Genomic DNA, 13387 nt, shown 5'->3' on the forward strand with positions numbered 1-13387 from the left:
TTAACAAAATATGATTTCGTGTGTGGTTTCATCCTGTTTTTGTAATAGTTTTTTTTTTCTCTCGAACACGCAGGAGAGCTGCGTATCTTTGTATTAAGAAGAAGAAATAGTCCAATTACAGGAAACCAAAACTACCTTGGACCAGAATGGGATTGGTAAAACTAAGTTAACATCACGAACTATTACAAAAAGAGAAACCGAAGGGCCTGACCAACAAACATAAAGGGCTGCACATTACTGAAGCCCTCGGCCAACACCGAGTTCAGTAAGGCCCTTCGCACCTGCAGCCTGCCATAGATGTAATTCATCGTTAAAGGCTTGTAGTGCAGACTGTAGGTTGGGAGCAGAATCATCAAATACGCAAGCATTTCTGTGCTTCCAGAGAATCCATGTTTTTGTAATAGTGGCATAGTGCTACTAGGTTTTCTGCAGCCCTCACTCTGGTCCAAGGTGAGGTGCTGCTCTTTGTAATTGGATCAACCCCTTTCTTCTCTTAATACAAAGATACGCAGCTCTCCTGCGTGTTCGAGAGAAAAAAAAATATGATTTCGTGTGACTTATGTTGTGATAGGATAATGGTAACATAAAAACATATGGTTCTTCTAGGCGTCTACTATTGCTATATGCCTATATCTAATACCTTCTTTACATTTTATCCTTTATTTTTGTCTCATTATGGGTTTACAGCCTACCCAAACTTGTTTGGGACTAAACAGCTTTGTTGTTAGTCTTTCATAAATATTTGGAGCTTCTTGATCCCTAGTGTTTCATAGAATATGTGGGTAACTTTTATGAACTTTAGTTGAGTTTCCTTCCAACATTTTGACTCAGTCTTGAAGGCTAATTGTGACCTCTTTTTATTAATCATTTTGTCTCATTAAACAGTGACAACGGCCAGCTTTCTGGAAAGGTTCTTGTCTATAAACATCCTGGATTACTTTTTGGCGATATACACGAATTGACTGCAACATATATTGCTGGTTTAGAGAATATCGTGGGAAATTCCAAATATGCCATATTTTTCCCCACTTGTGGACCACGATCTTTGGCTGATGAAATGGCAAATAGCGATTTTGATGGCGACATGTACTGGGTCTCAAGAAACCCACTGGTTGGTTATTTTTTCTCTAACATTTGAATTGTTCATGCATAGTTACCTTGCTTGTCATTAGAAACCACAGAACACATTGCTTTCTACTATATTATATTTTATTCTGATCCTTGGTCATGAAAGATTCTCCTTATTCGTTATTGAAGTCACAGTACTATTTACCACTGATTGTTTATTTTGCAGCAGAGTTTACTTTAGGCTTGATTTTTTTTACTGTGCTTTTGGAAACCGCATGCCTGATGAGTAGCCTAATATGATACCAATTAAAGAAAATCATATAACTGATGGTTGTGATTAGTCTCTCACATAGGACCTTGCAAAATCTAATGAAACCTTGACTTGGACACTATGCTTCAGTGTAACAATCAAAGCCCACGTCACTTTCCTTAATTTTCCTTTCACCAAACAATTCACAATTTCATGATGGATTTCCAAATCACAATGATGTTCACTAGATTTTTGTCTAAATGTTGCACGGGTATATAAATATAAAGTCAACTTTAAATGCTACCGAGTTTTAGAGGGTTGTTGCGCCCTTTATTCTGATATTGTATTTATATAAGATTCAGGAAAACATCTCTTAGACACAAGGGGCCCACCAACGCAAAGAGAGTTTTCTCCGGTTTATTGTTAGGAGCCTTGCGATCCTGATATTTTGTTTGTGATGGATTTATATTTTTTTCTCTGCTGAAATTATTTTATTTATTATTTTTCTCTAGTTTTGTTACAATAGTGCTGGTTCATAAAAACTCATTGTTGTTTTGAATTTTTGTAATGCTATCTGGATGAACTCAATATGGAAAAATTGAGGGGCTCGATATTGCCGAAACTAATTTGGTCACTGACGTGGCAAAACCAATAGCCACAGCCCACAGATTCAACTCTTAGGAGCGTGGTTTTCTTCAACAAGTTTTTCTTAAACTTAAGGTTATGGGGAAATTTCATTTTTTGAAACTCAGGTTTGAAGGAACATGTTATATTTGTGTGCTTGGCACTACATCGGTGTTTCCTTTTGGAAAGAATCACATCATTTTGGAGTTAGCTTGTATAACCTTTAATTCTTTTCTAACCGTTTGTATAATGATTATTTTAAGAAAGGAATTTTCTATAATGATTTAACTTTGTAACCAAATATGCATCTTATGTTGTGTCACTTTAACACACTACAAATAGTGAGTGGGGTTAGCCTTGTTGGGGAGTACTCATGTTTCATTTTCTTCTACTTTTTGGTTGGGTTTGCCATTGTTTTAATTGGACTAAAACTGTAGAGTATTTTCTTGGATTATTTGATAGTGCTCATTTAGCACCGATGTAGAACAGCACAAAATATTCTGCTCTTCCTTTTTGTTTCCTCTGAGAAGAACTGTCACTTCAATTGCAAATTGACCTTTTCAGTTATTGGAGTGCTTCAAACCACGTAAACCATGGGTTCGAAGAATATCACCGAGAAAGACTGATCAGAAGAAGCCTCAGGATTATCTTGGATCCAAGTTGGAATGCATGTTATTCCGCGAATATTTGAGAGCTAGATTTACACCCAGGTACTAACTAGCGAGGCTGGATTTCTCTTTATCCCTATAGTTCCATTGATGTGCTTATTTGCTGCTAAGAAGGCTGGAGAATGTATTGACCTTAAAAATAGTACCATGCATCATAATATGCAAGAAATAAGAAGTCATGATTTAAAAAAAAACTTGGCCTGCTGGGGGAAGAAACCACCGATCATTGAATAAGAGAAGACCTCTCACGCAGGCCAAGAAAACCCCTGAACCCCTGCCCCATCCTTACACAGGGCACCATTACCCGTGTGAATGCGGGCCAGGACCTTCCTTTTGTGCTTTGGCGTGGCGGCAGGCGAGGGGATTTTTTTAACCCCAGCCATCCACTGGACAGGAATAATCTCTGTATTAGTCAAAAAATGTTGATGACCGTGAGTGTTAGCGTGATGTATAGGCCCACGGGCCCAGGGGGGGTTCGGCTGCAACCCTAGGGGGTGCGGCTGCTGCCTCCCTCCCTGGTTTTGGTAGTGTTGGTTATGTTTGGCAAGGATTCCCTAGATTAGCTCTTTCCTTTCTAGATTAGATCTTTCCTTTTCCTGGGACATCCTTGCCTATATGTACTGAGCCTTGGGCTCCTCCCATAATCAATCTACTAATTTTCCCAGCCATCCTCTTTCATGGTATCACGAGACCGGGACTCCTCCCTCTCGCCCTTCCGCTGCCCCTGCGCACACTAGCTGTGCATCGGTATGGTTGGGACTCCTCCCCCCTCCCACGTCGATCCTGCCGATCAGCCTCGCCAAGACGGCGATGCTCCTTCGCAGACCGACGCCGACGCTCGCCGCGCCCTCCGCGAGGCTGCTCTGGCCGCCGCTCAGGCAGCTGAGCAGGAAGCCGCCGACGCCTCCAACGAGCGCGACGCCGCCGCGGAGCGCGTCCGCGCTGCCCTCGCTCGGGCTGTCAAGGCCCGGGCCGACGCCGCCGCCGCGGTTGATCCCGTCGAACAGCCTCACGCGGGCGGCGACATGAGCGTCACCCACGCCATGGTGCTCCACGAGGCCGCTGCCGTCCTCAACCTCCACGCCCAGGCAGTCTCCGTGCAGAACGCACGCAGCCTGGTGCCGTCCGTCCTCGACACCGCCGGCAACTACCCCCGTTGGCGCGAGCAGTTCCTCCTCGCCGTCACCAAATACTCGCTGCTGGACCACGTCCACAGCGACTCCGTCTCGGCCCTTGCTGACTGGACTCGGATGGATGCCGTCGTCAAGTCATGGCTCTACAGCACGGTCTCCGCTGACCTCGCCGACGCCGTGATCGACCACCGCGCCTCCGCCCGTGAGGCCTGGCTCGCCATCGAGGATCACTTCCTCGGCAACCAGGAGACCCGCGCCCTTCACCTCGACGCCAAATTTCGCGCGTTTGCTCAAGGTGATCTCTCCATCACCGAGTATTGCAAGCGCTTCAAGAAGATGGCCGATGACCTCGCTGACCTCAACGAGCACGTCACTGACCGCACCTTGGTCCTCAACGTGCTTCGTGGGCTCAACGAGCGCTACAAGGACATCGTCGTCCATCTCCGGCGCGGGCGCCCGTTCCCCTCCTTCGCCGCCGTCCGCAACGAGCTCCTTCTCGAGGAGATCAACATGGTGCAGCACCCTGTTGCCCCCTCCACTGCTCTTGTCGCCACTGGCTCCTCTCGCCAGCCTGCAGCGACCGGCGGTGGCCCTCCTCGGACTGGTGGTGGCGCCCCCAAGCCGAAGAACAAGAAGAAGAAGGACCGCCGGGCTGGCGGCGACTCTGCTCCAGGCCCCAGCGCTCCCCCTGCTCCCTCCTCTGCACCTGGGGCGCCTGCTGGGTCCGGCGCGACCTGGCCCTCCGTCTACAATCCGTGGACCGGGTCCATTCAAATGTGGCCCGGTCCCCGGACTCCTCCGCTGGCCCCGCTCCCTCAGGGCCGCGCCGGCCCTCAGCAGCAGGCGCTGCAGCAGGCTCTGCTGGCTCAGCAGATGCAGCTCCCCCAGCCGGCCTACCTGCCGGCCCCCGGCGTCTCCGTCCAGCAGGCCTTCCAGCCGCAGCAGCTGGCGCCGTCCCACTACCAGCCCATGGTGGGCTCTCCGGTTTGGGACCAGAACTCGCTGGCCTCTACATTCAGTACCATGACGGTCACTCCGCCGGTGAACAACGACTGGTACCTTGACACCGGTGCTTCCTCTCACATGACCTCTCATGATGGTACTCTCTCTCACTCCTCAACCCCTCGGTTTCCCTCTCCCACATCCATTGTTGTCGGTAATGGTTCGCTCTTGCCCGTCACTGCCACCGGCAAGGCGCAACTTGGCCCCCTTGTTTTAAATAACGTTCTTGTTTCGCCTCAGCTTATCAAGAATCTTATTTCTGTTCGCCAATTTACTGTCGATAACAATTGCTCTGTGGAGTTTGACCCGTATGGTTGTTCTGTGAAGGATCTTTTCTCGCGGAACGTGATCATCAGGTGCAATAGCTCCGGTCCGCTCTACCCCTTGCAGCTGCCTGTCGCTCACTCCCTTGTCGCCAGCTCTTCGCCACCTTACCTGTGGCACCGTCGCCTCGGCCATCCCGGTCGCGAGGCCCTCTCCAAACTCGCTTCAGCTATTCCGGCTTGTAATAAAAGTTTGGATTCTATATGTCATGCGTGTCAGTTGGGACGACATGTTCGTCTTCCTTTTGGTACTTCAGCGTCTCGGGCGTCAAACAATTTTGATCTTATTCATTGTGACCTATGGACATCACCTGTTGTTAGTGTCTCTGGTTACAAATATTATCTTGTTGTTCTTGACGATTGCTCACATTACTTGTGGACATTTCCTTTACGCCTGAAATCTGACACTTTTACCACTCTGTCTAACTTCTTTGCCTATGTGTCCACCCAGTTCGGCACCCGCGTTAAGGCCGTCCAGAGTGACAACGGCAAGGAGTTCGACAACTCCAGCGCCCGCACCTTCTTCCTCACTCATGGCGTCTTGTTTCGCATGTCGTGTCCCTACACGTCCCCACAGAATGGTAAAGCGGAGCGGATTATTCGTACCACTAATGATGTCATCCGCTCTCTTCTGTTTCAGGCGAGCATGCCCCCTCCATATTGGGCCGAGGCGTTGCACACTGCGACCCTCCTCAACATCTTACCAACCAAGACGCTTGATTTCTCGACCCCGCACTCTGCCCTGCTTGGTAGTGCGCCGTCCTACGATCATCTCCGCGTTTTTGGTTGTAAGTGTTATCCCAATCTCTCGGCCACCGCTCCCCACAAACTTGCACCTCGTTCTGCCCTTTGCATCTTCCTTGGCTACTCTGCTCACCATAAGGGATACCGATGCCTTGATCCTACCACCAATAGAATCATCATCTCTCGTCACGTTGTCTTCGACGAGTCCACCTTCCCTTTCGCCGAGCAGACCTCGCCGCCCACGGCTGCGGACTTCACCTTTTTAGATGAATTCCCTAACCCGACAGTCCCTCCTATAGGACTGCCGACCATGTCTTCTGCAGGATCTCCAGGCTCTCGTGGTGCTGTTCTTCCTGCGCCCCCAGTCCCCCCGGGGTTCCCCGCACTCCCACGTGCGGGTGCTGCGCCACGCGCGGCCTCGACTTCCTCCTCGCCGACCGGGGCGCTGCTGTCCTCGCCACGAGCGGCCACGCCGGCCCCCTCCGCACTCCCACGTGCGGGACAACCGGGCTTCCCCGCGCTGCCACGCGCGGCATCATCTCCACCAGGCGCGCAGCTCCCAGTTCTGCGCGTCTACTCCAGGCGCCCCAAGCCGGCCGCCCCAGCCCCGGCTGGACCGGCTCCTGCGCCAGCCCCTACAGCACCGGCTGCTCCTCCAGCACCCGGCCCTCTTCCCCGGGGTGCTGTCGCCGTCCCACCCACGGTCAACCAGCATCGCATGGTGACTCGGGCCAAGGACGGTTTCCGCGTGCCGGTCCTGTACCATGCTGCGCCCCTGTCTCCGGTTCCGAAGACCTTCCGTAGTGCCCTTGCCGATCCCAATTGGCGGGCTGCTATGGAGGAAGAGCATACAGCGCTTCTCCAGAACCAGACTTGGGACTTGGTTCCTCGCCCCCGACATGCCAACACTGTCACGGGCAAGTGGATCTTCAAGCACAAGTTCCACGCCGATGGTTCTCTGGAACGCTACAAGGCTCGTTGGGTCCTTCGTGGTTTCACCCAGCGTCCTGGAGTTGACTTTGCCGAAACCTTCAGTCCCGTCGTCAAGCCTGCCACAGTCCGCACGGTGCTCTCTCTGGCTCTCTCCCGCCAATGGCCAGTTCACCAGCTCGACGTCAAGAATGCCTTCCTCCATGGCACCCTGACCGAGACGGTGTTCGCTGCTCAGCCCTCCGGATTCGAGGATCCTGCTCACCCTGACTTTGTTTGTCGCCTGAACAAGTCGCTTTATGGGTTGAAGCAGGCTCCTCGTGCTTGGTATAGCCGCTTCGCCACGTACCTGGTCTCCCTCGGCTTTGTGGAGGCAAAGTCAGACACTTCGTTGTTCGTCTACCATCGAGGTTCTGACATGGCCTATCTGCTCCTCTATGTCGACGATATTGTTCTCACTGCCTCTTCGACACATCTTCTGCGGAAGGTCATCCTGGCTCTCCAGCGGGAATTTGCTATGAAGGATTTGGGAGAACTTCATCACTTCTTGGGGATGCAGGTTCAGCGCACTGCTGATGGTATGGTTCTCTCTCAGCGGCAGTATATGTTAGACATCTTGGATCGTGCTGGCATGGCGGAGTGCAAACCTTGTACTACGCCCGTCGACACCAGTCCCAAGACCTCAGCCGACTCTGGAGTTCCAGTCGCCGACCCGTCAGATTATCGCAGTCTTGCTGGCGCCCTGCAGTACCTGACCTTCACACGGCCCGACATTGCCTACGCCGTGCAGCAGGTCTGTCTTCACATGCATGATCCGCGAGAGCCTCACCTGGCAGCTCTCAAGCGCATTCTTCGGTACATTCGGGGTACTCTTCACCTGGGTCTTCATCTCCGACCGTCAACTCAGGATGACTTGGTGGTTTACTCTGATGCTGACTGGGCTGGTTGTCCCGATACGCGCAAGTCCACCTCGGGCTATGCTGTGTTCCTCGGCGACAACTTGGTCTCCTGGTCCTCCAAGCGTCAGAATACTGTCTCTCGCTCCAGTGCAGAAGCTGAATACCGCGCTGTCGCCAATGGTGTTGCTGAGGCTTCTTGGCTACGCCAGCTCCTCCACGAGCTCCACATTCCGCTTCGCCGCGCCACAATTGTCTACTGTGACAATATCAGCGCAGTCTACATGTCCTCCAACCCGGTACAACATCAACGGACGAAGCACATCGAGATCGATCTTCACTTCGTCCGTGAGAAGGTCGCCATGGGTGCCGTGCGGGTTCTTCATGTTCCCACGACATCCCAGTTCGCCGACGTCTTCACGAAGGGGCTGCCGTCTTCGGTGTTCACTGAGTTTCGGTCCAGTCTGAATGTCCGTGGCTAAGCACCGACGTTCAAACTGCAGGGGCGTGTTAGCGTGATGTATAGGCCCACGGGCCCAGGGGGGTTCGGCTGCAACCCTAGGGGGTGCGGCTGCTGCCTCCCTCCCTGGTTTTGGTAGTGTTGGTTATGTTTGGCAAGGATTCCCTAGATTAGCTCTTTCCTTTCTAGATTAGATCTTTCCTTTTCCTGGGACATCCTTGCCTATATGTACTGAGCCTTGGGCTCCTCCCATAATCAATCTACTAATTTTCCCAGCCATCCTCTTTCAGTGAGGTTTGGTAGGATTAACACATTGGGTGCGAATTTTATTCTCATCTTGGTGAGGAAATCATGCACAAATTGCTGTGAAGTGCTCTAAGCTTATGTTGGGTTTATATTTGAGTGTACCATGTTTTTTCTTACTTTTTTTTGTGGTAATTCCCTTCACTAAAAATTTGAGGACATTTGGGAAATTTAACTCAATGTCCTGCTGACATGTGGATCCTTACCTCCTTGGACCACATGCTAATGAGAATGAAGTGGTAATCATTAGTTAGCATCACTGTAGAAGTCATGCAATTAAATTAATGTATTCCCTTCAGTTATGTCCTGGGTGCAGCTGTAAATTGTTGGCTGGCATATATGGATCGGCTCTTGACAGGCGGCATTCCTAAGAGCGAGCGGAAAGAAATAAAGAAGAAGATGCTTGACTTGGTTGACATTTACTATTTGGCTTTGGATGCAGCGAAGTCAGGGAACAAGGTTATTTCCAATCCTCGGCTCATATGTTTTGTTTTGATGTGAGAATTATTTGACTGAAGAATGAGAGAGATGTATGAGTCTGGCGGAGATGAAATAATACAGGAACACATAGAAGAAACAGATGAACATTAAGTCTGAATATGTTTAAATATTTCCTATGTCACACTTTTAACCTTAAGATTTTTTTAATCTTCTTTTGCCCATCTGGCTTAAAATAGATCACTGTTCCTGAAGAGCTGATGGTCAAGCAGTACCCACACTTCATGGAACGATATCCTGACTACCATTCGGCATCTGTGCTGGGCAAAATCTATGATGAAGTAAAATCACAAGAGTCTGAAGCTGATCCTTCAATCAGTAAGTGGCTGATAAGTCTCATATCCCTCTTTCCCTTGACAACAGAGATGGTAACTAATTTTCCCCTTTTTTCTACGTTGTTCTTTTTTTTATTATTATCAGAGATAGTGCCCCTGCAATGCTTCACCGAGGTAGCAGTATCTGAAGATTACAAGCGCTGTTGGACATCTCTTTATCAGGAGTACTTGAGGGAGAGCTCTAAACTTTGTAAGCTGGAGGACAAAGCGGAGAGGAACATCAATTTCCACGAACTCTACCAAGAGTACAAGTGGGTAAGTATCCTTTTGCCGAATGGAAAACATTTAAAGTTCAAAGGCTGCCCTAAGAGCAGGCATGTTTTTTTTTTTCTTGCGGGATTCTGCAGATGCTGTACAAGGCCGAGGAGTTTGAGTACAGCCCGAGGGAGCGCTTCGATCTCTTCAACGAGGCCTGCGCGGTGTACCAGTGGTGTACGAGCACGCGACGTCCTGCAACCAGGTCAGCAAGTGCGGCTTCGCTTGGGAGGTGGCCAGCCGCGCGCTGTGCCAGCTGTACACGCTGAAGCACAGCGGTGACACCGTGCTCTGCTCCTTCTCCGTTCTTGAGGGTGCTTTCAAGAAGAACCACCGCACATAGCGCCTAGCGCTTTGCGTAGTTGGAATGCCTTTTGTGTGTCAATCTGATGGTGGAGCAGCACTTTGTAGTGATGCTATTAGGCGATGCACAAGGTTGCGAAGAAGCAAACCTTTTGGCTACAATTCACCTGCATCTGATACAGAGGACTGTGTGCATTGTATGTATCGCTCCTGGAAGATCTTAATGGTGTACGTATGTGCTAGTATACGGTATGTGCATCGACTGGGTTCATTCAGAACTAGAATCTGGAACATGTCCAAGTCCTCTGTTCTTGGTCGTCCCGGAATTAACCGAGTAAAGTTGTAGCCTCACCTTCTGTAATCTGAATGAAATGGAGCCCTTTGACACTTAATAACGGCATGCATCTTTAAACTTTTATATGTGCCACTTGGACATCTCACTGGTGTGATAGCCCAGGTTTTTAAAACACTAATTAAGACTAAATCCTTCAAATTAGCAAATTGAATTGGGTTTACTTTGGTCACCTACACGTGAATACGCGGGGCAACAAAATTTATACCTTAATTCGTAACTTTCAAACCAATAAGAGAACACGCACAAATTTTAATGACAACTCACCCATGATATGATGAATAAAAACCTAGTTAAAACTAAGGGAGAAAATAATGTTTCACACATGAAATGACAAGTCGCTCGAATTTCAAATTCGAACTCCTCTTTTATTCACTAAAAGAAAAAGCCTCAAAAAGGAAATTTCAAACCGTAGTTCAAATGAACTTTTGCCCAAAACAAAAGTTGTAGAATTTAATATGACAAACAATGTTCGTGTTAAAATTTTTTCAAGTTGCCACACAAAATTTTGAGAAAAATTTGGATTTTGAAACGTATAGGGTGAATTCAAACTATACGCGAATTTGAATTTTTAACTTTCAAACGGAGCCTCAAATGAAAAAGTGCCTGAAATAAAAGTTGTAGAGTTTTGAATTTTAAACAACTTTTGTATTCAAAATTTTTCGAGTTTGAATACAAAATTTGGAGAAAAATTGAGTCAAACGTCGGTTGACCACTTTACCCTTCTCTCTTCTCTCCTCCCCCATACAAAGCATGCTTCCTCATTACCCACGTGTATTACACAAATCATCACCGTCATTAGATAACCATCATTAGATTTCTGGTTTCAATTTTGATGCACAATGGTTTTTCTTGCCCGGATGCACGTCGGTGTATGGATTGAAACCATTCGTTCTCGCATTCTGTGATCCTTCGGCTGCCGCCCTCACAGGGAGCTAGACTCGCCGTGCATAGCGCAGTGGGATGCTTTGGATGGCTTGATCGTTGCGCTTCGTTGGTGCATGAGATGTGATGGACATGTGACTATCAGAAGGCCCCCGCTCTAGTGCGGCCAACTCTTGGCGCCAGTATCCCTTCAGTTCGTGCGGGCCTCGAGCTCGCGCTTTTGACGAGTGCTTGCATGGTTCTACCTGTGCATTGGGAAGCTGCTTTCGTTACATGTTGGCTACGTTGTGTACACCTCACGGGTGTGACACATCGGCTCTAGAGCACATGCGGCATCGCCTCGTGGTAAGACCAATACGGCTTCCACCATCGAGGCCACCTCGCTTCTGCTCTTGGTCTCGGATGGAGCTCACGCTATATAGGATGAGGCTGCCTCGGCACCCCATTCCTCTCAAAGACGGAACCTTCGGAACAAAGACAGACTGACAAATTTATGGACTATTATAATCTCTGGGCTTGTCTTCATACGAATATGTTCGCCTCGATCCTGAATACGTGGTCGTATCGGGAGAAACCCGACACACTGACAATTGACCCGATTTAGGTGTGTGATCGCTTCAGAGGTGAGGGATTGTCGTGCCGAAATCGGATTAATTGGACAGTTCTACCACATGATAGTGGGATTATTGCATAATATTTAATCACCTAAAGATTTTGTCCACCCTAGCACTTACTGTCTGAACATGGATCTGCCCCTAACATTGATTTTATTTATTTTTCTTTGAGTGAAAAATGATACAATATAAAAATTGCTCAGAAAAATCTATAAAAACAATGGTGGCATGGTTATGGAAAGAACACCTTAGATAGATAATTTCATGCACAGTAATTACTTTTTCTTGGTGTTTTGAAAATGACAATTGTAAAAAATATATAAAATAGATAATAGAAAAGTGGTATGAATCTTGCTCCAAAAATTCCATCAATTTGCTTGTGGTAATATTACTGTCTAAATGGACTTGTAGAATTTTTCCATGATTTTTTGTCGCTGTTTCAATGGAGAGCCAAAAATGGAATAAATGGTTAAATAATAATGAGGCAAAATAAGGGATGGATGAAATGTGTTTTATATTGCTCAATAAGATCTGTCAAAATTCCAGGGAGCAAATAATGCTCTAAGCAGGCTCCAGTAAAACTTTTAACCGCAGAAGTGCCATATATTTCTTGTAGTGAAAATGACAAGTATGCCACTTTAAATATTGTTATTTTCATAACTACCATAAATTAGTTCCTCTGCATGTATGCTGAGAAGTATTTGGCTTACCAAATACTTCTCAGCATCATGATTCCATTTGGGTCATCGTCGACAGGCTCACAAAGACCGCTCATTTTATTCCAGTGCATACTGAATATCGAGCCAAGAAATATGCTGAAATCTATATTGATCGGATTGTCTGTCTACACGGTATACCCAAAACGATTATCTCGGATCGTGGTCCTCAGTTTGTGGCAAGGTTTTGGGAGCAGCTCCAAGAGGCTCTCGGAACTAAATTAATTTGCAGCTCAGCTTACCATCCACAGACAGACCGAAATGTTGAATCAAATTCTCGAGGATATGCTTCGAGTATGTGTCATCCATTATGACAAGAACTGGGACAAATGTTTATCCTTGGCTGAGTTTTCTTATAACAACAGCTATCAGGCCAGTCTGAAAATGGCACCATTCGAGGCCTTATATGGTCGACGGTGTCGAACTCCTTTGAGTTGGTCCCAGACTGGAGAACGTCAAATATTTGGACCCGAGTTAGTGGTCGAGGCTGAGGAAAAAGTAAAAATAGTACAAGCAAATCTCCGAGCAGCCCAATCTCGACAAAAGAGTTATTTTGATAAAAGAAGAGATCCTTTGAAGTTCATGGTTGGTGACCACGTTTATTTACGAGTATCACCAACTCGAGGCGTTCAACGTTTCAGAGTCAAGGGTAAGCTAGCACCTCGCTATGTCGGGCCATATGAAATCACTGAAGAATGTGGACCTGTGGCTTATCGTTTGCGACTTCCTTCACGACTCACAGCCATCCATAATGTTTTCCACATATCCCAACTCAAGAAATGTGTTCGAGTTCCTACTGAAATCATCGATCAACAAGAAATTTTAGTGGAGCCCGATCTCTCATATACAGAATATCCACTTAGAATTTTGGATCAAAAAGAGAGAGGTACTCGTCAAAAGGTGGTAAAAATGTATAAAATTCAGTGGTCTCATCACACTGAAGAAGAAGCCACCTGGGAGACGGAAGATTATCTTAATCGACATTATCCGGGTTTTCTTAGCTCCACCTCAGGTATATCACTTTCCCT

The 13387-nt window shown here is 47.7% G+C and overlaps 1 protein-coding gene across 1 annotated transcript in view; it reads left to right on the forward strand.

Annotated features, from left to right (window-relative positions):
* Positions 1–10187, forward strand: part of LOC120694008 (probable RNA-dependent RNA polymerase 3) — a 34091-nt gene extending 23904 nt beyond the window's left edge. Inside the window, exons 6-11 of the mRNA XM_039977196.1 lie at positions 886–1111; positions 2507–2652; positions 8701–8860; positions 9079–9217; positions 9320–9489; positions 9582–10187. Coding sequence (XP_039833130.1) covers positions 886–1111; positions 2507–2652; positions 8701–8860; positions 9079–9217; positions 9320–9489; positions 9582–9758 — 1018 coding nt within the window. The 3' untranslated portion in view covers positions 9759–10187. The remainder of the gene's footprint in view (positions 1–885; positions 1112–2506; positions 2653–8700; positions 8861–9078; positions 9218–9319; positions 9490–9581) is intronic.
* Positions 10188–13387: the final 3200 nt, after the last annotated feature.

The sequence above is a fragment of the Panicum virgatum genome, unplaced genomic scaffold, assembly GCF_016808335.1.
Source record: "Panicum virgatum strain AP13 unplaced genomic scaffold, P.virgatum_v5 scaffold_1765, whole genome shotgun sequence".
NCBI classification, from domain to species: Eukaryota; Viridiplantae; Streptophyta; class Magnoliopsida; order Poales; family Poaceae; genus Panicum; species Panicum virgatum.